The following is a 24,120-nucleotide window of genomic DNA, read 5'->3' on the forward strand; positions in this document are numbered from 1 at the left end:
GTCTGTCACCTGCTTGACACAAGTGTGGACAGCTGATTGGGAGACTCCGCAGAGATCACTGACCGATTCACAGAAAGAACTGGAGGCATAGAGGTTGAGGGCAGCTGTGACCTTTAGAGCCACTGGCATGGAGTGCCCACCCACACAGTTTGGGGATATCTCAGAGCCTATCATCTTACAGATGGAGGTGACTGTCTCCCTTGAGAGATGGAGCCTCCTTTGCACTGGACCTCAGACATATTGAGGTAGCTGCTTTGCCGCCTGTTTACCCTGGCAGCAGGATATTGGCATCTTGTGCAGCCCCTTGTGCCTGTGCTTCTCCTCCCAAAAGTGGCTCCCCGGAGGCTGAATGTGGATTCCTGGTCTCCTCCCCCTTCTGGCCCTCCCTTCCTCCTCAGAGGAGGTGCCTCCAGTGGAGAGCACAACTCCCACTCCCAGGCTAAGGGAAGGCTTGCTGAAAGCTGCAGGCCCCCAGAAATGATCTTTACTGTAGAGTCCTGACCAAGGCTTTTACTCCTGTCCTAGCAGCGGGTATGAGTTTTGAAGTGTTGCTGCTCACACAGTTTAAGTAACTTTCACACTTAAATACCTGAAAGATCACATTCGCGACCCGTGGATGAGGTTTATACAAATGTCTCCTACCCGCCTGCCCGTTGCGCCCGTGTGACATCCTGAAGATCATCCGGCTGAGAAAAATCAAATTCAATTGCTGCCTCCAGGGCCTTAACTGACCCATTAATTGACGGCGGGCACGCATCAGGACTTATAGCGTGTCTGCCTTCCCAAACATTATGATGGTGCGCCGTGGCGTTGGGACACTCGCCGACGTCACTGCGCATCATTTTACGTTTGGGCATGCGGGGCCCTCCCCTGCAAGTCAATGGGAAAATTCTGCCCAGAGATTTCAGGGTCCCCTTTTTTCCCCTGCAGATGTATCGTCTCCGTTGGCCAGAGCTCTGCCTTAGAAATGTAAAGGGTCTTTGTGCATTTCTTTGGAATTTGAATTGAGCAGTCACAGGGGGCATTGGTACCTCTTTAGAGATAACCAGGTCCCTGCTATTTTCTGAAGGCTAGAAATTCCTTTTGTGTGAGTCATAGCTAGTCAGGCTTCAGCTTGTTGGGATGATATAGATATATTTATATATATTTTCCTTCATGTCTCCTGGGCATAACAAAGTTTAATAGTCTATAACATTGTTGTTGTCGCCATCCTTTAATGTAACAGTGAGAACGCAGTCACCTCCCAAAGGCACATTCTGGCGCTGGGAAATTTACCGGCAGTACCAACAGTGCCTCCACTGGATACTTAAACTCAAGTGACAGGTGAGCAAACTTTGACATCCTCACTGAAGCCAATTCCTCCAGCATCACATGCGTGTTCAAAATCAGCTCCACTGGCCTGGACACTGTATCTGCACGGCAAATAATTGGCTTCCGAAGCAGATCTTCCTTTCACAATTTAAGGCTGGCACTTGATCTCAAGGGGGACAGAGAAAGCGTTCTGAGGACAATCTGAAAGCCTCATTGAAAAGGGTCCGAATTAACATTGGGGCGTGGGATGAAGTTGCCACAAATTGTACATGTGACAATCGCTCGCCCAACAAGCCACATCACATTTGGAAACTGAACGCATAAACTCTGCTGCAGAGAAGCGACAAGAGCTGAAGGAGAGAGAGCAGAACCATGGCTTGGGGACGCCCCTTCATCAAAAACTCTTGTCCTCTCTGCCCAAAGTACTTGTTGCTCCAGGGTTGGACTGCTGAGATACCTGAGGACGCACAAATCATGAAGCCTGATGGACATCATCCTCGGACATCGTCCTTTATGGACTTTAGTAAGGTTTTTGGCAAGGTCCCCCATGGGAGAATGGTCAAGAAGGTAAGAGCCCATGGGATCCAGGGCAATTTGGTAAATTGGGTCCAAAATTGGCTTAGTGGCAGGTGGCAGAGGGTGATGGTCAAATGTTGTTTTCGCAATTGGAAGACAGTGATGAGTGGTGTACCGCAGGGATCGGTGCTGGAACCCTTGCTGATTGTAGTGTACATTAATGATTTAGACGTGAATATAGGGGGTATGATCATTAAGTTCACAGATGACACGAAAATTGGTGGTGTCATAAATAGTGAGGGAGAAAGCCGTAGATTACAGGATGTTATAGGTGGGCTGGTAAGTTGGGCAGAGCAGTGGAAAATGGAATTTAATCCTGAGAAGTGTGAGGTGATGCATTTTGAGAGGACTAACACGGCAAGGGAATACACAATGAATGGTAGGACCCTAGGAAGTACAGAGGATCAGAGGGACCTTGGTGTACATGTCCATAGATCCCTGAAGGCAACAGCACAGGTAGGTAAGGTGGTTAAGAAGGCATATGGGATACTTGCCTTTATTAGCCGAGGCATAGAATATAAGACCAGGGAGGTTATGTTGGAGGTGTATAAAATGCTAGTTAGGCCACAGCTGGAGTACGGTGTGCAGCTCTGGTCACCACACTAAAGGAAGGATGTGATTGCTTTAGAGAGGGTGCAAAGGGAATTCACCAGATGTTGCCTGGGCTGGAGCGTTTCAACTATGAAGAGAGACTGGATAGACTAGGGTTGCTTTCCTTAGAGCAGAGAAGGCAGGGTGGTAGGGGGGTGGGGTGCGGGGAGACCTGATAGAGGTGCACAAATTTATGAGGGGCATAGATAAGGTAGATAGGAAGGAACTTTTCCCCTTAGCGGTGGTGTCAATAACCAGGAGGCAAAGATTTAAGGTAAGGGGCAGGAGGTTTAGAGGGGATTTGAGGAAAAGTTCTTTCACCCAGAGAGTTGTTGGAATCTGGGACACACTGCCTGAGGGGGTGGTAAAGGCAGGAACCCTCACAACATTTAAGAGGTATTTAGATGAGCACTTGAAACACCATAGCATACAGGGCTACGGGCCAAGTGCTGGAACATAGGATTAGAGTAGATAGGGCTTGATGGCCGGCATGGACACGATGGACTGAAGGGCCTATTTCTGTGCCGTATAACTCTATGACTCATTTTGAGGGGCTGACAATGCTGACGATAAGTATAATATATAGGTATGCAAAAGACAGACGTGACAGGAAATAATGTGAAAGGAGTAACAAGACAGCTCAATTTTATAGGAAATGCATGCCATGTGCAAAACTCTTAATATCGCATAGGCATAACAGTCTTCAATAAAATACCATTCACAGTTTAGGCGCCATTTCTAATGTACACAGAAACATGGACAGATAGGAAAAGACACTCGATTCAAACCTGCCTGTCCTACACAACAATGTTACCTTCTGTATATGTAGACTGTCAACCCCACCCAAAACCATATATTCCCCTAGGACGTGAAACCTTACAAATGAAAAGAGGGACTTGCATTTATAGAGCACCATTCATGATTTCAGGGTATTTCAAAACACTTTACCATCAATAAGCACTTTTTGAAGTAATCAATTCATATTTCTTATTGGTCCCAACATAATATTTTTCTTTTGTTTTGAAGTCATAGAGTCATAGAGTCATAGAGGTCTACAGCACAGAAAAAGGCCCTTTGGCCCATCGAGTCCGCACTGGTCAAACAAGTACCTAACTATTCTAATCCCATATCCCAGCACTAGGCCCAAAGCCTTTGTGTGCCATGGCATCACAAGTGCACATCAAAATACTTCTTAAATGTCATGAGGGTTTCTGCCTCTACCACCCTTTCAGGCAATGAGTTCCAGATTCCCACCACCATCTGGGTGAAAAAATTCTTCCTCACATCCCCTCTAAACCTCCTTCCCCTTACCTTAAATCTATGCCCCCTGGTTATTGATCCCTCCACAATGGGGAAAAATTCCTTCCTGTCTACCCTATCTATGCCCCTCATAACTTTATACACATCAATCATGTCTCCCCTCAATCCCCTCTGACCCAGGAAAAATAACCCCAGTCTATCCAATCTCTCCTCATAACTAAAACTCTCCAGCCCAGGCAACATCCTGGTAAATCTCCTTTGCACTCTCTCTAGTACAATCACATCCTTCCTATAATGCGGGTTCCAGAACTTCGTGCAATACTCTAGCTGTGGCCTAACCAGCATTTTACACAGCTCCAGCATAACCTCCCTGCTCTTATATTCTATGCCTTGGCTAATAAAGTCAAGTATCCCATATGCCCTCTTAACCACCTTACCTACTGTCCCACTACCTTAAGGGACCGGTAGACATGCACACCTAGGACCCTCTGATCCTCGGTATTTCCCAGGGTCCTACCATTCATTGTGTATTCCCATGCCTTGTTTGTCCTGCCTAAGTGCATCACCTCACACTTATCTGGATTAAATTCCATTTGCCTCTGATCAGCCCATCTGACCAGCCCATCTATATCCTTCTGTAATCTAAGGCTATCCTCCTCATTATTTACCACCCCACCAATTTTTGTGTCCTCCGCAAACTTACCGATCAACCCTCCTACATTCAAATCTAAATATTTATATACACCACAAACAGCGAGGGACCCAACGCCGATCCCTGTAGAACCCCAGTGGACTCAGGCATCCAGTCACAAAAACACCCCTCGACCATCACCCTCTGCTTCCTGCCACTAACCCAATTCTGGATCCAGTTCGCCAAATTGCCTTGGATCCCCTGGACTGTTACCTTTGTTATCAGTCTCCAATGCGGGACCTTATCAAAAGCTTAGGCTGAAGTCCGAGTAGACTACGTCAAATGCATTGCCCTCATCTACACACCTGGACACTTCTTCGAAAAATTCAATCAAATTGGTCAGACATGACCTCCCCTTAACGGAACAATGCCGACTGTCCTTGATTAATCCCCACCTCTCCAAGTGTAGATCAACTCTGTCCCTCAAAATTGCTTCCACTATTTTCCCCACCACTGAGGTTAGGCTGACTGGCCTTGAAGTTCCCTAGTTTATCCCTTCCTCCCTCCTTGAATAAGTGAAGTAGGACAACTTACATCCAAAACTTACATCCATACACAGCAAGGTGCCACAAATAGCCATGTAATAATGATTGGATAATTTGTTGTTTGTTGAGTGATGTTGATTAATGGATAAATATTGGCCAGGACACTAGGGAGTACTTGTTTAAAATAATGCCATGGGATATTTTACATCCAGTTGAGAGGGCAGACATGTTTAGTGTGTTGTGCTGACAGGGCGGCACTCTCTCAGTGCTGCACCTGGAGGGTCAACCTGGAAAAAAGTTTCTGTCAACCAGTTACCTTGCCAAAGCTCTCATCCCATTGGTCCTTCTCCTGGCCAATGACTGATGTCCACCAAACTTAACGTCCAATAGAGAGAGTCGACGTGCGACCATCAACGTCGTTCCCGGCGATTTGAATGACAGCGGCTGGAGGGACCGCCTTCCCCAACAGCGTCCAATGAACAAAGGGACCCTGAGGAAAACCCCGCCCCCTCATCCCGGATTGGGGGAAAGGAAAGGCGGATTGACATGCCGGAAGGACCAATAGGAACGCTGGTCGTCAGTACAACTGCGTGGTCACCGACGGCCGGGCCCCCACTGTCCAATCAACGAGGAACAGACCCGGGCAAACGCGCGTGGGTTGGTCCGCCTCCCTGCAGGCTGCTGGCAGTCAGTGATTGGCTGCGGTGTTTCCGGGGTCGGGGCTCGGTGAGGGTCGCCGCGCGAGGTGGGGGAAAGGGGCTGACAAACGGCCGGTGGGCGCGCGATGCTAACGGTGGTGGTCCCAGCTTGGAGCTCCGCGCTGGCGCTTGCTCTCTGCGCGCTGCTCGGCCCGGCCTCCGGCACCGATCTACAGTACGTGACCTGCGGCTCCGTGGTCAAACTGCTCAACCAGCGGCACAATGTCCGCTTGCACTCGCACGACGTGAAGTACGGCTCGGGTAAGTGCCGGCCGGGTCCCCGCCCTGAGTGCCTCACCTGCCGGCGGGCTCCCCCCCCCCCCCCCCCCCCCCCACCTCCACCACCCGCTCTCCCCCCGCTCTCCCCCCGCTCTCCCCCGCTCTCCTCGTGAGCTCCACGGCGAAGCCCCCCCGCAGTCGACCAGCACGTTCAGGAGGGGAGGCCACCACCACCGACGGTGCGTGTTCATTGAATAGTGACCAGGAACCCTGACTGGGCTGGTACTGATTCTAGTACCTCAATTGGGAGCATGGTGTCAATTCTAGTACCCTCCCCTCCCCCCGGGACGTGGTGCCAATTCTAGTACCCTCCCCTCCCCCCGGGACGTGGTGTCAATTCTAGTACCCCCCCTCCCCCGGGACGTGGTGTCAATTCCAGTACCCCCCCCCCCCCCCCCCGGGGACGTGGTGTCAATTCCAGTACCCCCCCCCTCCCCCCGGGACGTGGTGTCAATTCTAGTACCCCCCCCCCCTCCCCCCGGGACGTGGTGTCAATTCTAGTACCCCCCCCTCCCCCCGGGACGTGGTGTCAATTCCAGTACCCCCCCCCCTCCCCCCGGGACGTGGTGTCAATTCTAGTACCCCCTCCCTCCCCCCGGGACGTGGTGTCAATTCTAGTACCCCCCCCTCCCCCCGGGACGTGGTGTCAATTCCAGTACCCCCCCCTCCCCCCGGGACGTGGTGTCAATTCTAGTACCCTCCCCCCGGGACGTGGTGTCAATTCTAGTACCCCCCCCCCCTCCCCCCGGGACGTGGTGTCAATTCTAGTACCCTCCCCTCCCCCCGGGACGTGGTGTCAATTCTAGTACCCTCCCCTCCCCCCGGGACGTGGTGTCAATTCTAGTACCCCCCCCCCCTCCCCCCCGGGACGTGGTGTCAATTCTAGTACCCCCCCCCCTCCCCCCGGGACGTGGTGCCAATTCTAGTACCCCCCCCCCCCCCCCCCCCCCCGGGACGTGGTGTCAATTCTAGTACCCCCCCCCCTCCCCCCCGGGACGTGGTGTCAATTCTAGTACCCCCTCCCTCCCCCCGGGACGTGGTGTCAATTCTAGTACCCCCTCCCTCCCCCTGGGACGTGGTGACAATTCTGGTACCCCCCCCACTCCCCGGGACGTGGCGCCAATTCTGGTACCCCCCCCACTCCCCGGGACGTGGCGCCAATTCTGGTACCCCCCCCACTCCCCGGGACGTGGCGCCAATTCTGGTACCCCCCCCCCCCCCCCGGGACGTGGCGCCAATTCTGGTACCCCCCCCACTCCCCGGGACGTGGCGCCAATTCTGGTACCCCCCCCCACTCCCCGGGACGTGGCGCCAATTCCGGTACCCCCCCCACTCCCCGGGACGTGGCGCCAATTCCAGTGCCCCCCTCCCACTCCCCGGGACGTGGCGCCAATTCCAGTGCCCCCCTCCCACTCCCCGGGACGTGGCGCCAATTCTGGTACCCCCCCCCCCCACTCCCCGGGACGTGGCGCCAATTCTGGTACCCCCCCCCACTCCCCGGGACGTGGCGCCAATTCTGGTACCCCCCCCACTCCCCGGGACGTGGCGCCAATTCTGGTACCCCCCCCCCACTCCCCGGGACGTGGCGCCAATTCTGGTACCCCCCCCCACTCCCCGGGACGTGGCGCCAATTCTGGTACCCCCCCCCACTCCCCGGGACGTGGCGCCAATTCTGGTACCCCCCCCCCACTCCCCGGGACGTGGCGCCAATTCTGGTACCCCCCCCCACTCCCCGGGACGTGGCGCCAATTCTGGTACCCCCCCCCCACTCCCCGGGACGTGGCGCCAATTCTGGTACCCCCCCCCACTCCCCGGGACGTGGCGCCAATTCTGGTACCCCCCCCACTCCCCGGGACGTGGCGCCAATTCTGGTACCCCCCCCACTCCCCGGGACGTGGCGCCAATTCTGGTACCCCTCCCACTCCCCGGGACGTGGCGCCAATTCCAGTGCCCCCCTCCCACTCCCCGGGACGTGGCGCCAATTCCAGTGCCCCCCTCCCACTCCGCGGGACGTGGCGCCAATTCCAGTACCCCCTCCCACTCCCCGGGGACGTGGCGCCAATTCTATTGCTCCCCCCCCCACTCCTCAGCATTGTGTGGAAAAAGTCAAGGGACAGGTTATGGGGTTGTAAGCTCAGCTCAGGATTAAGTGGTACTCTTTGATTGTAAACATCCTGAGACATGGGCAGGGAGATGGCAAGGGCTAAAGCCAATCATTTTCTCCTCCCTAATGTGGAATTGGAGAAAATTTCTACCCATTGAGGGTTGGGGTTCCACCTTTTTATTTCAAAGTATTTTGTCTTTAAAAATGTGAGTGTTGCTGGCCAGACTCGCATTTATTGCCCATCCCTAATTTGAAGGTGATAGTGAACTGCCTTCTCGAAATGTTGCAGTTCATTGAGCTGTAGGTGCACAATGTTTAAGAAGGTGCTTTTATAAAGGTGTATGGTTTATGAGTTTTGCTTAGTGGCAGAACGTTCTAATATGTGAGTGAAAGAACACTTGGTCCTTGCTGGAACAATCTGTTCTCTTACTGCAGGGTTATCCTTAAGAGTGAATTTTTTTCCAGAATTCTGTGTGCTGATTCAAATCAAAAATATTAAGGAAAGGAGTGGTCGAAGCAGGTAAGATCTGCTACTTGGATAGAATTTTTCTAACAGGCGCTGTGCTTCATCATAAGAATTTGATATGCTATCAAATTGTTGATAGCATAATCATCTGAGATAGAAAGAATCAAAGTTTGCCAGGCTGTTTGTTTAAGTTGGATGGGACGTTGTCAGCTGCAACCTTGTTTTGAATTTAGCTCATTTACAACACTGTATCTAAAATGGGAGACAATATGCAAGAAGATATTAAACTCGCAGCATAGGTGTGTAATTGACAAATAAACTCCAATGCTGGCAAGTGTGAGATCATTCGTTTTGGTGGGAGGAATAGAATTGAAAAGCAGAAAAGTTGTGCTAAACTTGTATAGACCATGTAGAGTACTGTGTAGATCTGGTCTCCGTATTACAAAATGGATTTGGGCTCAGGATGGAGACTGATTTACAAGGGGTTAGATGTATCAGAAAAGATTGAACAGGCTTGTGCTCTTTTCCCTAGACAAGGGAAGGCTGAGAGTTTGATAGACAACCTTTATAATAATGAATAGGGTAGATATGGAGAAGACGTCCCCACTTGTGGGAGGGACAAATTCTGTCCATAGATATAAAATAATTACTAAATTGAATAAGGGGTTTACGAAAAATTTATTTGCCCATGAAAGTGTTTAGAATTTAGAACCACCAGCTCAGCAGTGGTTTCTTCCAGGATAAATGGACACGTTGAACAGACTTCTAGAACAGGTAGTAGATTAGTAGTTAGTTCACACTTTTAAAAGTAGAACAGGGCTGCTCAGAAAGGCTTTTGAGAATTATAGGAATAATAATTACTGTTCAGCTTCTTTTGGGGGGGGGTGGGGGGGGGTGGTGGGTGTGGGGAGATAACAGTTATTAAAGCAGGAATCCAGTGGTACTGATGACAGATGTGAAGTCCAAGGTAAAATAGCTGGAGGTGGTGTTTACTCATTGAGCTGCCTTTGCTCCACAGTTTACATTCAGAAGTGTACAGGGCTGTTCTTTTTGAGTAGATCTTGTTGCAAATGTTTTTTTAAAACTTGTGCTATCTTTGGCAATGCTTTTTTGGTCGACCTTCTTCCCCTTTTTTGTTTCAGGTGAATGTGTGAGAGCTTCCTGGTAGTGCTAGTAAATAGAAACGTCCAACTTGTTGAGTGAAGGGATTGAATTAAAAAGTTTTGTTTTCAGATTTTCATATTTCACAGATTGTCTTTTCACCTAAAAATCTGAGCAAACTCATGTAGTTTAATTAAATTTTTGTAAGTTTTGCAAGATTTGATTCCAGGTTTCATATAGAGATACAGGGTGTGATGTGGCTTTTAATTTTAAACCTGTGTTTGGAGGTTTTTTTAGTCTTTTATTGCTATTGGCAACTGTGGAGAAGTCCAGAAACTCCTCCTGTTTCGTCCTGACCCTCCAACCTTCTGTCATCCCAGGGCCTCTCTTAAGCACTCCTTGTGATTACTTGCAAGGTTTTACTTTATCCCGACTCCAATGTACCAGCCATCTGTGAAATCCTCTTTGGTCTCATTTTATATTGCCAGAAGGTTCACATCCCATCCACAACATGTTTACCTTGTGCCTGGTCCTCTTTTCCTGTCTGTGAACTTCACAGTGTTGTCACTAGTTTAATTTTAAACAAAGGAGGTAGGGGAATGGCACTAGGTGAATGCTTTTTCAGAGCACCAGCACAAACAAGACAGGCTGAATGGCCTTCCTCTGTGCTGTAACCATTTTGTGATCCTCTCTTCGTAGAGGAAGTATGTTAAGACCAGGAGGAAGGTCTGTGGCATGTGCTAAATTAGCAGTGTGCAGATACTGGGTGAAGAGAGGATTGAGTTTGGCTTTTTTTTTTGTCTCCTCTCTCACCTGACCTCTTCTCCAAGTTTGGAGACTCATTGAGTGACTCATTCACATATTAAATAATGACAATCGTGGAAGGGGAAAATGTGGAATAATGTTTGTAAAATTAAATTTAAAAGTTGCTACATAATTTACACTTAATATAAAATGTAAATTTTTTTCTTTGCATTTCAATAATTTTCAAAGCTGCTTTAAGAGCGTGTATATGACTCTTTAATTCTCAAAAGGAAGTGGTCAGCAATCTGTCACTGGGGTGGATACATCTGATGACAGTAACAGCTACTGGACAGTGAGAGGAAAACCAGGCCAGGTTTGTCAGCGAGGGGTACCGATCAAATGTGGCCAGTCAATACGCCTGACACATGTCAACACTGGAAGAAACCTACACAGTCATCACTTTGTATCACCACTCTCTGGAAACCAGGTACAATGATTTAAGTAGTGCTGAGCAGCTGTAGTTCAGTGGTTGCATGTAGATCATGGTAGCCAAAACCATTGTATTGGTTATAAGTAATGTTTCCTTTGCATGATGCTTTTGTTTGGTAAAAACATTAATTGTTAAAGTTTTATGACTTGTTTTTGCTATAACTTGCTCTTTGTTCCCAGTGTGGAGTGTCCTTTTGAAAATTTGAGTTAGGGTGGCAACTTGTCTTCATTACTGCACAGAGGCCTTTTTTGTCCTGTCCATTACTGGCACTGATTTTATTTCCTCCATTCCTGATACTTGTATGCTGTACACAGTGTATAGTAATCTTGTGTTTGTCTTACTCTTCTCCCACATGAAGCTGTATTCTTTAGATGATGCACATTATGTGATGCAGAGTAGGGAACAGCACTGACTAAATTTTTAAAAAAAAGACTTGTATTTATGTCACGCTGTTCTCAATTTCAGGGTCTCCCAACGCATTTTACAGCCAGTGCAGTACTGCGGTAGTTTAGGTACTGTTGCAATGTAGGAAATGTGGCAGATAGCAAGGCCCTACACACGTAATGACCAGATAACTTGTAATAGTAACGTTGACTGATAAATATTGGCTAGGACACAAGGGAAAACTCCTGTTATTCTTTGAAATAGTTACGTGAGATCTTTTACACCCATTTGAGAGGGAAATCTATGAATTTGGTTTTAATGTCTCATCCAAAAGATGTCACCTCCAACTAGTATGCATTCCATGACCATACTCGGTTCAGGAAGGTTTTGGTCAGGAAGAAGACCACCTTCTCAAGGGCAGTTGGAGATCAGCAGCAAATGTTGGCTTTACCAGCGGTGTCCACATCGCATGAAGTAATTAAAAAAAAAACTAGTTTCTACCAATCAGTTTGTCTTGAGCGTAGGTTTGACTTTCCAAGAGTATAATTGACTATGTGCTAATCTTGTACTATTTTGCCATGTAGGAAGTAAGTGCTTTTGGTGAGAATGGAGAAGGAGATGACCTGGATGTTTGGATAGTACAATGCGGCGGAACAAGTTGGGAGCGAGATGACGACATACGCTTCAAGCACGTAGGCACCCAGGTCTTTCTGACAATAACTGGAGAGCAGTATGGTCATCCAATCCGAGGCCAGCTTGAAGTTCATGGCACATTCAGCCCCAGTGCCAACAACTACTGGACAGTAATGGAAGGTGTCTTTATCAAACCCAGTGCTGAGCCATTGAAACATGATGAGCTATAGCTTTAATCTAATAAGACTCTGTGTGATGGGAAATAAGGAGGCCAGTAAGAAATATTGTGACGTTGTGTGTGTTTGACAAGTTACTTCATCTCGTGTTAAGTCATAGTTTGTAAAGTAAAAAGAAATTGTACTTTTTTCTATACTTCAAATTTCTAAAGAAATGGGAATATATTTAAAACAAAGTTGTGTGTAAATTTAAGGATGCACATGTTCAACTGAATTTCTTTTTTGCTTTAATTTTCAGTAGTAAAAAGTCAAACTTGGAAAAATCAGGTATTGGAAATATAGTTTTAAAGTCATCTGCGTCTCAATGATTTAATAATCCCAAGAGTTGCAAAGACAATTTGCTTTTTTATGCTTTTCGCTTTCCATTTTCTATCATTTCTCCCCTGCTAAGGTGATTTCCTGAGCAGAGAGTGGAATAGTCACAGACTAAGTTTTACATGTAGTGCCTCTCCCCATTCACTGGGTATGATCACCATTATAAGTGCACTAAGACCAGAAGGGAGAGCTGGAAGCCATTAGTGAATGTAAGATAAGCATCATTTTTATTATGTAGCAGTCCAGATGAAAGCAGTTGATGTTCCATTTTCAGACCTCCATTGCTAATAATGCTTCTGTAGACTTCTAGTTCAAACCATGCGCATAGCATTCACAGTACAGAAACGGCACAAAAGGTCTATGCCAATGTTTATGCACCACATGAGCCTCCCTCTCATCCTTCATCTAAGCCCATCAACATATCTTTTTCCTATTAAAATGTATCTATGCTATTTGTCACAGCTTCTTCTGGTAGCAAGTTCTGTATTCTAACCACTCTAGGTTAAAATAGTTCCTTTTGAATTCTGTATTGGATTTATTAGTGACTACTTTATATTTATAGTTTGGGTTTGGAATTTATACCTGAGAGGCCTTCATTGCAAACAAAATGATGAATACTTTACTAATCTGTTACAAGCTATAGTGTTGCACAAATCATCTTTGTGATTTGACCAGTAGATTCAAATTGAATGGCTCCATTTTTTTGTTGAGAGTCACTGAGAAACATTTAAAAAAAAAAAAATTTGCCTGCTGTTCCCCAGTGATTTGAGTTTGTGCAAAGCTACTTTACTTCCATATACAGGTCTTTTAGCTGACATAAAATAATCCAGTACAATGCCCGTATGGTGGTATTATCAACCATTTGGCCATACACACGTCACTTGTATCAACATTTTAAAAGAGCAAGTTAACCTGTTTGGCTCATTGCTTTAGTGACTACATCACCTGATGTGGCATAGTGCTTACAAACCAGGAAGTCTTGATGTCTAGTCTGTGCTGAATGCCCTTATTAGGATAGTAGTTGCGATGGTACAATTGGCATGCGTGTTCTTGGTCTGGAAGGGAGAAAATCTGCCAATGTTTGTTGCTATGTCATGACTCTTACTGGAAAGTTTGTGCATTGGGATGGATGTCAGCTTTGATGCCTTCCACAGTCAGATATCCTGCCACCACTTCCAATTAAGGATCATGTGAAGAATAGTCATTTGATTGAAGTACCGGAGAGCTTCTACCGCCTGTGGAACAGTTCCCTGATGTGAGTCCGCCTTTCAGAAAAGCAGGTGGAAAAGTAACTTTTTTTATATGTTTCACAAACTGACTTCCTAGCTTGAAACGTATTAATATTTGAATCTAGATACTAAAATATGTCACGCTGTTCAGGCTTAATATCCTGAACCAAGCTTCAAATATATTGAAGAAAGGTGGATGGCTCCCATTTTTCTAAAAAAGGTATGGAAATTGAGATTTCTGATCTGACATGGTAGCCTCTAAAAGGGGTCATGACATGTAATAAGGGCAAGCAGGAATGTGGCTCTTAAACCGAGCAGATTGAAGAATGCTTACTGAGCCTCCCGGAGTGTAAACCAGAAAGCATAAATTAAACTTAAATCATGCACAATGAACAAAAAAAAGGAAGGAAAGGAAGCTGGGGTTAAGAGAAAAAGAAAAAAGTAAATCAATTTATAATATCTCCATTGCTAAATTCTGAATGAGTGAGACTCCACACTTATTACATTTTTTGTGTCAGAGAGGTTGTTTGGAAGTAATTATATGTATCATGTCATTAAAAATTCACTTACTTCTAAATGTAACCGTGACTATTCCACTTTTGCTGTGCTTAGTGGATAAGTGCTTTCAATGCGGAGTCTGTGAGGTATTATTGTGCAACCTGTGGCGGAGCAGGAAAACTCGGGCAGCGATTTCCACATTTAACTGGGCATGTGCCTCTGGAAGTTGTCCAATTTACCCCATAATAATGGTGAGTGTTGATAACCTCAACATTACTCTCAAACAAAGTAGAGTCCATTTCAAAATCTGGCCACTTCCTGTCAGCTTTTCCATTAGAAATTGTTTTTCTCTCATTTATAATTGGGATAATATGTAAACTTGTCACTTTTACTCACTTGCCAGTGATGGTGCTTCGAGTAATGCAGTGATTGCCATTGAATTCAACCTTCGTAAATTGGCTTTTTCATAATTTGGTTTCCTTTTTTTAAAACTGAGCACAGACCAGAAATTCAGCTTCCAAATATTCCATAATAAATTCATTATTTTGAGTTTGAAGTCTTGATATAATTTTCTTTCTTTAAAATCCTTTTTTGGGAGATTGACAGTGAAGCTGATGATCCAACATGCAGAGCCTTGGGTCCCTTGGCATTGGTCTGTGAATCAAGTGGAAATGCAATAAAGTGAAAAATAAAAATCTGAGCTTTTAAAATATTTCTGGGAGAAATATTCTCTTTTTGACAGACTCACTGAAGTCCTGTTTTGAATAACTGACAATTTTATAGTCCCTAAAAGCTGTTTTATTGGCTTTGAAGCCTTTTGTTGTGTTAAAGGTTTGAAACCTGGATAACACTTGCTGAAAATTCTAATCTGCTTGACTGATGTGGGAACAGAGATGATTTAGAAATGGTTGGAGTGAAGTGGTGTATCAGTTAAGAATTTAAAAAGGTATGTTGTGATCGTGATGTTTACAGAAACATCTAAAGAGATTTAACTGATATAGCTGAGTACTGCATTACCATCAGAGCTCTTGTCTCTTCTTCCTCAGGAGGTTATGGTAGTTAGTGGTCATGTTACTGGGTTAGTAATTCAGAAGCTGCATTAACACCCTAGAGAATGAGAGTGCAAATCCCACCGTGGTAGTTTGAGAATTCTAGAACAAAAAAAATCTTGTTATCAGTCCTGAAACTGTCAGGTTCTTGTAAATAAATGGGGAGATGGTGGTGTAATGGTAATATCACTGGACTAGTAACCCAGAGGCCTAGGCCAATGCCCTGGGAACATGGTTTTGAATCCCCACATGGCTGCTGGTGGAATTTGAATTCAATTAATTAGTAAAAAAAAATTCAATTGATTAATAAAAAATAAAATCTTGAATACAAAGCTAGCCTCAATAATGTGACCATGAAACTATCATTGTTGTAAAATCCATCTGATTCACTAAGGTCTTTTGGGGAAGGAAATCTGCCATCCTTACCTGACCTGGCCTACCACAACAGTGAGCCTGATTCTTAACTGCCTTCTGTAGAAACTACTCAGCTCAAAGGCAGTTGGGGATGTGCAGTAAATGCTGGCCTTGCCTGCGATGCCCACATCCCATGAAAGAATTAAAAGGAATACACAACTGGTTCTCTGCGTAAAGGAAGGAAATCTGCAGTTTTTGCCATCCCCTGCCTTAGTCCAGTCTAGTTTAACCCTGCTCAATCTGAAAGTGCCCTTGTTCTGGACTCCTCATGTCAAGCATCATAGATCAGCTAGTAACTGATATAAATATCAAATTTTAATAATCTAGCTTTGGTGTGTAAATGGTACTGCATGCTGAGGCTAATAGTACCAATCCTCTAATATAGTTTGAAGCACATCAAGCACTTCTGTACATAGCATTTGAAAGAAAGTCAAACCATTGATATAACCGGGGCACGTATAACTGGGAAGCATTTAAAAAAAATTGACAGTTTTGTGCTGTTTTGGATCGCCCACATCTAACTCCCATCTACAATTCAATGTGTCCCTCTGCCCAAACTTAACTCGATGAAAGATTGCAAAGATTTATCAGTTCCCGGTCACATACCCGTTGCCTTAAATAATCTTAAATAAAAGCAGAAAATGCTGGCAGTACTTAGCACGTCAGGCAGCGTTTATGGAGAGAGAAATAGTTAACGTTTCAGGCCAGTGACCTGTCATCTGAACTGGGTCAGAGTTGAAGACGGTTGGTGGGATAAGAGATGTGGCTGTAAAAGTTGAGTTTTAGCAGTAGCGTGATCAAACATGAGAAGGGAAACTTAATAGCTATGAAGGTGAACAGACTAAAGATATGTCCTATTGGGGAGAAGAGCAGAACTTCAAGGTGGGCATTTTTGGAAATGATATGGCAGCAGATTGAACAAAATACTGCAGATATTGGAAATAAAAGCAGAAAACACTGGAAACACTCAACTTAGTTCAAGCAATAGTTGTGGCAAGAGTTAACATTTCAGGTTGATGGCCTGCTGTCAGAATGAATTAATTAATCTTAAAACCTTGCCTTCAATTAGTTAATTACTCAGGAAAGTTGAAATCAGACGATTAAACATGTTTTAATATAGAACAATAGCACATTTTTTTTATCTTTAAGAAAAATAAAATAACTTGAACTGGAAGAGCCCTTTAAACTTTGGAATTAAATTTACCATTTTAATATGCAGCACATGATTAACTATGATACATGCTCATAATTTGGTTGAATTAAATGGAATAAAAAACATGGATATTTGTGCTTTCAGTCAGTTGTTCTATATGCTGCAATAAAGGACCACCACAGACTATTAAGAAAATCAACACAGAGATGAATTTCATCACTAGATCTCCACTTAATTAATATTGTTATTTGGGGTTGTGCCAGATATCAGATGGGGACAGTATAGGAAAGATTCATTTTGTTACAGGTACCACCTATCCATCGGCTGCTCGAGGAGTAGAGGAAAGGTTTTGGTATGGACTGCCAAATTGCAAATGTTACACCCTTGTTCAACAGAGGATGTAAGGATAAACTCAGCAACTACAGGCCAGCCAGTTTAATCTCAGTGGTGGGATAACTTCTAGAAATTATAATATGGAACAAAATTAACAGTCTCTTCGAAAATTGTGGATTACTTAAGGAGAGCCAGCATAGATTTGTTAAAGGCACGTTGTGTTTAACTAAGTTGATTCCGTTTTTTGATTAAGGTACAGAGAGGGTTGGTGAGGGTAATCTAGTTGATGTGTACATAGGCTTTCAAAAAGTGTATGATAAAGTGCCACATAACAAGCATGATAACAAAGCTGAAGCCCATGGAGTAAGTAAAAGGGCCAGTTGCAGCATGGATCAAAGATGGCTGAGTGACAGGAAAAGTAAAGCAGTGGTGAAAGGTTTTTCGGAATGGAGGGAGATATACAGTGGGGATTCTCCAGGGGTCAGTAATGGGACCACTGCTTTTCTTGATCTATATTAGTGACCTAGACTTGTGTGTACAGACGTAATTTCAACATTTCCGGATGATACAAAACTTGGAAATATTGTGGACTGTGAGGATGATAGTGATAGATTTCAACAGGGCATAGACAGGCTGGTGAAGGGGCAGACAGATGGCAAATGAAATTTAATGCAGAGAAGGGTGAAGTGATATATTTTAGTAGGAAGAACGATAAGAGGCAGTTTAAAATAAAACATACAATTCTAAAGGTAGTGCAGGAGTAGAGAGACCTGGGTGTATATATGCACGAATCGTTACAGTGACAGGGCAGTTTGAGAAAGTGATTAATAAGGCTTACAGGATCCTGGGCTTTATAAATGGAGACATAGAGTGCAATATTGAGGAATATGGTGAATCTTTATAAATCACTGGTTTGGACTCAACTGCAATATTGTGACCAATTCTGGGTAGCACACTTTAGGAAGACGTGGAAGCATTAGACAGGGTGCAGAAAAATTCATGTGAATGTTTCCAGGGATAAGGGACATCAGTTATATGGATAGATTAGAGAGGCTGGGCTGTTCTCATTGGAGCGGAGAAGGCTGAGAAGAGATATGATAAGAGGTATTCAAAATCATGAGGACAATGGGCAAAGTAGATATGGAGAAACTGTTCCTACGTCGGCTGAAGGATCGAGAACCAGAGGACATTGGTTTAAAGTAAATAGTGAAAGAACAAAGAGTGACATGAAGGTATGTTTTATGCAGCGAATGGTTAGGAACTAGATTGCATTGCCTGAGAGTGTGGTGGAGGCAGTTTCAATTGTGAATTTAAAAAGGGAATTGGATAACTACCTGAGGAGAGAAAATACTGGTGAACTACAAGGAAAAGAAGGGGGAGTGGGACTAGTTGAATTTTCAAGAGAGCCAACATGGACACAATGGGATGAATAACCTCCTTTTGTGCTGTAACCGCTTTGATACCATGATAGCCAATCAAAAATGATCCAAATATCTGCATTAATAACTCAAGCTTATGTTTCTGTTCAGCCATGATATTGTGTCTACGATGATCGGAACTGGATCTTTGAGGACCGTCGTTTTTGTGTTGCTTGATAATGTTCATACAAGATGGCTAAAGAGTGAGATATGTTATTTAAAAATAACCTTCCAGTTTTGAGAGAGAATGTTCCATATCCTTTTTATGCAATCTATATAATTAATACTAGTATATCTAGGCACAAGAGTCTCATCTCTGAGTTAAAAGAATATTGATGATCAGTAAGTTGGAACATGGCTGTTGATTAAAATTGCTGGTTTACACAACAGGTTTGGGTGACAAATGCTATATTCCCTGATTTAATCCTTCCAGAATACCTACTCTACCTTTTCCCCATTACCAGCTGTTACTTCAGTTGAATTTTGCCTCCTACATGTGTCCTGTCAACCCTTTGCAGCTGTCAAACGCTACTTTCTAGTATCTGTATTGAACGTATCCTTCACAAAATTGTAACTTTGCCCTGTTATCCTGGCATTTCTGGGATCCCCTTTTAGATGGACATACTGTAGACTTGGGGAGAGTTGGATGCTGCCACCTAAAATGGGCTCATTAAGTAGAACTTTCAATCTGCTATCTTGCTTTAACATTCATCAACAACTTCCTATCCGTAGTCTTGTCAAATAAGTTATTTATCCTTCAATTTAATGCAAACTCGTTTATGCAGCATAAAATATTTAGATCATAAATCTAATTCGCTCTGTGTTTACTTAAGTGGGCTTTTGCACTTATTTTCCTGCACACGGCAGTTGTTTTTGCAATAAACATTACAAGTCCAGAGCCAATATGCTCATTTACCTGTCGAGCCAAATCCTTGTAGTTATAATTAATGTGACAAGTGGTTAAATATTAATGAGTTTAATGCTTAAATGTAACTTCAGATATCAGCATTGGGTTGATTTTTGTTTGCGAAGCTGCATTTAAAATGATGAAAAATAGGGAAACAATGGATAGAGGTTGTTGGTTGTTAATAATTTCCTAAAAAAAGGAAATACTACAATTTTAAAAAATGAAAGTAAGCAGCACTTGCATGTTTATCTCCAACATAAAACTCCAATATCCTGAGGTGCTCCATGTAGACTCTGCCATTTTGAGCACTGTTGAGTGGCTGCTCTTCAGTGATTAATTAATTGAGAGGCTTCCAAGTTTGATTCCTGGCCTGTGCAGAGTTAGCTGATCTGGTGGCTGTGAAAGCATTGCAGCTCCAATTTCACCTAAGTGTCAGCTGTGGCTCAGTTGATTGCACTCCTGCCTCTGAGTCCGGAAACTGTGGATTCAAAGTCCCGGATCAGTGACTTGAGCACAAAACCTGGGCAGGCAATTTAGTGCAGTACCGAGAGTGTTCTACACTGTTGGAGGTGCTGTCTTTCCGATGTGACGTTAAGTTCATGTGGGTGAAGCGTATAGGGAAATACGATGATTGATTTAGATGAGGAATGATGGGAGGAGGAGTGGGTGGGGGGCATAAATGGCAGACATGGGCTGGTTGCACCGATAGGATACACAGCACGGAAACAGGCCTATGTAAAAATCGAGGCTGCATCTGCCCTCAAGTGAACACAAAAGACATTTTGACAATACTCAGAGAAGTTTAGAGAAGTTCTCCCTTGCGTTCCAGCCAATACTTATTCCTTTATTAACATTAAAACAGATTATCTGGTTATTGCCTCATTGCTGTTTGTGGGGCCTTGCTGTGCACAATTTGGCTGCTGTGTTTCCTACATTACAGCAGTGTAGCTGCATTTAAAATGGGCTTCAAAAAATTCTTAGATAAAAGCAAAAAAACTGCGGATGCTGGAAATCCAAAACAAAAATACCTGGAAAAACTCAGCAGGTCTGGCAGCATCTGCAGAGAGGTTCTCTGCAGATGCTGCCAGACCTGCTGAGTTTTTCCAGGTATTTTTGCTTTTGTTTCAAAAAAATTCTTAATTGGTTGTAAAGATTTTTGGGATATCTGGAGGTTGTAAAAGGCAAGCCTGAAGTGAACGGGATATCTGAGGGGCCAGAGGGCACCAGTGTGATATCCGGGCCCCATTTCAGTTATCTGACAGGGATTACCACCCAAAGGCATGGAGGTTGGTGCACAGAAATCATTTGTCCGTACGCCCCTCTAAGGGAAACAGTTTTTGACAAAAACTGTTGATGAGGGGCCAGTGATGAGAGCCAATATCTTTTTGTGTGGCCAGGAAGAAATCTTAAAACAAAATGGAATTTATAGGGTCCTCTTCTGGCCCTGATCCCACTTGTCAGCTTTGATTGGTGATTCTGGAATCCCTCCCTAACAGCACTGTGGGTGTATCTACATCACACGGACTGCAGCAGTTCAAGAAGGTGGCTCACCACCATCTTCTTAAAGCCAGTTAGGGATGGGCAACAAATGGTGGCCTTACCAGTGATACTCACATGCCATAAACAAATGAAGAAAAAACTTCACTGTTACATTATGTCACGGAACCCTGACATTTTAACCTTCAGGAGACCTCTACCTGTTCATGTGAATTGGTCTCAATGCTCCTGAGAAACTTGGTAGATAAAATGGTCAGGGCGTTTGGTGCTTGGCTGCCATTTGAATTCCCCCACATACACTGATCATGCCAGGCAGGCAAGGTTTTAAATTAGGCCTTACAATTTGACTCAGGACCACTGGGCTGAGGACAGGGTAGAAAAAACTTAATTAAGGTCCATCTCCTGATAGCTTTCCAGTGATTTCCTTGCTGGAAATTGTGGATATGGGCACAGGGTAAGGGCAGGTTTGGGTTCAGTGGCAATATTCCCTTGCTGAACCATCCTGCAAACCCTCGTCTCCTGGGCTCACATGGAGATTGAACATTTAACCAAGTTAATTCCGATTCGGTGGATGTCAGGCAGTTGAGCAGACAATTAAGTCGCAATGAGATCTGGAGTCTGACAACAGGGAAGAAAATAGCAGGGAAACAAATAATCTCAACGCATGCAATGTTGCTTTAAAAAAAAATTGGAATTTTTATCTTGTGCACGGTGTCAATAGAAGGTATCGTTGCCAGTGATAAATGTCTCCACACATCAGGCTAGCCATAGCTCATGACTGAGTTCGTTTCTCATGAATTATCTGCTCAGCATGACTGGTGCAAGTGTTGATCTCATGTCACTGCTGCCTCCTGTGTCCAACGAGGATTGAATAAAATGGAAATTGAAAATCAGGTGAGATTAAGCAGCGCCATGGCCGCAAGCAGAGCTAGGTATGCACTTGAGGGCACACTTCGAAACCTTATCTGGGACTGCAGCACGTATGCTTTATTAAGGCTCCACTGCTCTTTCTTGCTTATCTGACATTGCCTTGGCCGTTTTGAAAATGAAAACACTTTGTATGCAGGTTCTGCCCATAAATAATAATGACACTTTGGGTTCTATGTGACACTCAGTTAACAGCGAAATGCAACACCCAAGGCATGACTGAGTCTCACTTAACAGGAAGGTGCCAGTTCTGAATCTCTGGTTAGTAGTTGAATTTGCTCATTTGAGCTGAGATGTTACAATTGGCACCATTTTCCAAACCTCAACCGCTGGCGATAAACAGTTCGTGTCTCTCTTGTGCATTCCTATTGGTGCTGTGCCTTCAGCTGCTTTGGCCTTAAGCTTGGAAATTCACTCCCTAAACCTGTCCACCTCTCTACCACGTTGCTCGTCTTGAAAGCACTCCTTAAAACCTCCTCCTTGGACCAAGCTTTTGGTCAAATGTCCTAACGCGTGACACTTGGTCAAATTTTGTTCGAAACGCCTTGGGCCAAATTATGTTAAAGGTGCTACATAACTGCAAGTGAGGAAGATGGACAGGCAGCACTGTTGGATGTGAGAGCAGTGAAACAGCACCAGTTAAGGCTGCGGTACCTACTTGGCTGAAAGGTTAAAGTGTGCAATTCTATTACTGTGCATGGAATGGCGCAATCATTGGCACGAGCTAATGCAAGTGAATGCAAGCTGACCCAGCAGGATGGATAATGCTTTCGTCCTTTGCCGAACCAATGGGGAAGATCAAAAAAACAGTGAAGCTGCTTTAGGTCTTGGCTGCTGATTTCCCTGTGTTTGCCATCTACTGTGATGGAGCAGGCATAGGAGAATGCTCTGTGGCCCAGAGTCATTATCAATATTCTGAAGCAAAGGATTCGCTACTTGCATTACCTGGGGTGGGGGAGGGAGGTATCTACCGGTGCAATCCTGCAAAGGTGTCCAGGATCATCATGATCTGGCCTGCTCCCTACAAACCAGGTTGTGGATAGGAGATTGAATAACAACTTTAAAAAGGTAATTGGATATATATTGTATATCATGGTGTATAAGGCGACCCGGTTTCTCCCCCCGCCCCCCCCCCCCCACCAAAATCATGTTTTTGCCTATACTTGGCATCTGAGTCAAGTCTCCTTTTCAGTCACTACAGACTCGCATTAATAGTGAGCCTCAATTTTTCACCCCAGCAATGCATGTTTTAATTACTGGCACCTTATAAGTGAGTGCAAGGGATCAAGCAGGTGATACCGGCTGTATTGCAAAGATGTTCGAATGTTTAAGATAGACCCACCTAGAGTGGGCACTGTGTGGCAAACAAAGATGGCAGCCACTCACTCACGCGGGCAGTTCATCGTACGTTTTTGGAGGGATTTTTCAAGACTTGAGTGGCCAACCTACATACATCAACAACTATGGTACTTGAAATGGGGAAATTTTCAGGGATATGGAGAAATAGCAGGGCAGTGGGGCTAATTGGATAGCTCCACCAAAGCGTTGGCATAGACATGATGGGCTGAATCGCCTCCGTGTTATATTTTTGATTCTATGAATGGAGGTAGAAATGAGGGGGCAGGAGAGAAGCAAGATGAATCAATAGATGAGGCAGATGAAGCGGAAGCTCGTTAAGGTTAGAGGCATCCAGAAACATCTCATGGGGACATTCTAACCACTTCCATCCTCCATCCCTCTCTCCTAACTGGTTACTACAGTTGGGAAACACCAGAACTTTATATTTCTGTCGACTCACTTATTAAAGTATAGAAATCTTACCTCTCAGACCTTCCAACAAAAGATAGAAGCCATCATAGCAATTTCACAAAGGGAAGTACAAAGTAAGGAGGCTGCGAGTCCCACTTGCTCTATCCTTTTATAGAAAGCTCCCTTCACAATATCCAAGTGGCCCTGAAAATCTACAGGGCACTGCCAGACTACTGTGAAAGTTTAATGAATATCTGGTGAAAGCCATCAGAAAGTTGTCGTCGTTCCATTGTGCCAAATCTGAGCCTTTCTGGCAATTTACGGGCAGCTATCTAAGGGGGCAATCTGCCCCCTCTACACAGCAACGGGGGTGGGGGGGGGGGTGTCCCCAGGGCTGGGGATTCCCCATGCCAGGAGCCCCAGCTTTCTTGGCTGCCAGGACTTGCCCCGATTGGACCTGAGGCCGGTATGCCAAGTGTCATGAGTGTCTGACCATGTAATTGATCAGAAATGCTCTTGAGGCAGAATTTTAAAAAACTATTTATGCTTGGGATGTGGATGTCACTGGCATGTCCTGCAGCA

At 44.8% G+C, this 24,120-nt stretch overlaps 1 protein-coding gene across 1 annotated transcript; it reads left to right on the plus strand.

Annotated features, from left to right (window-relative positions):
- The first annotated feature begins 5,600 nt into the window (after positions 1-5,600).
- Positions 5,601-14,175, plus strand: sdf2l1 (stromal cell-derived factor 2-like 1). Its single transcript, XM_041203008.1, has 3 exons — positions 5,601-5,873; positions 10,597-10,793; positions 11,765-14,175. Exons 1-3 carry the CDS (start codon positions 5,699-5,701, stop codon positions 12,041-12,043), a joined length of 651 nt encoding a protein of 216 aa, XP_041058942.1. The 5' UTR covers positions 5,601-5,698; the 3' UTR covers positions 12,044-14,175.
- The last annotated feature ends 9,945 nt before the right edge of the window (positions 14,176-24,120 follow it).

Source organism: Carcharodon carcharias, chromosome 13, assembly GCF_017639515.1.
Source record: "Carcharodon carcharias isolate sCarCar2 chromosome 13, sCarCar2.pri, whole genome shotgun sequence".
Taxonomy (NCBI): domain Eukaryota; kingdom Metazoa; phylum Chordata; class Chondrichthyes; order Lamniformes; family Lamnidae; genus Carcharodon; species Carcharodon carcharias.

Coding starts and splice junctions, on each gene's coding strand:
- sdf2l1 (XM_041203008.1), top strand. CDS start 5,699: ATGCTAACGGTGGTGGTCCCAGCTTGGAGCTCCGCGCTGGCGCTTGCT. Junction 5,874..10,596: donor CGACGTGAAGTACGGCTCGG/GTAAGTGCCGGC, acceptor AATTCTCAAAAG/GAAGTGGTCAGCAATCTGTC. Junction 10,794..11,764: donor CACCACTCTCTGGAAACCAG/GTACAATGATTT, acceptor TTTGCCATGTAG/GAAGTAAGTGCTTTTGGTGA.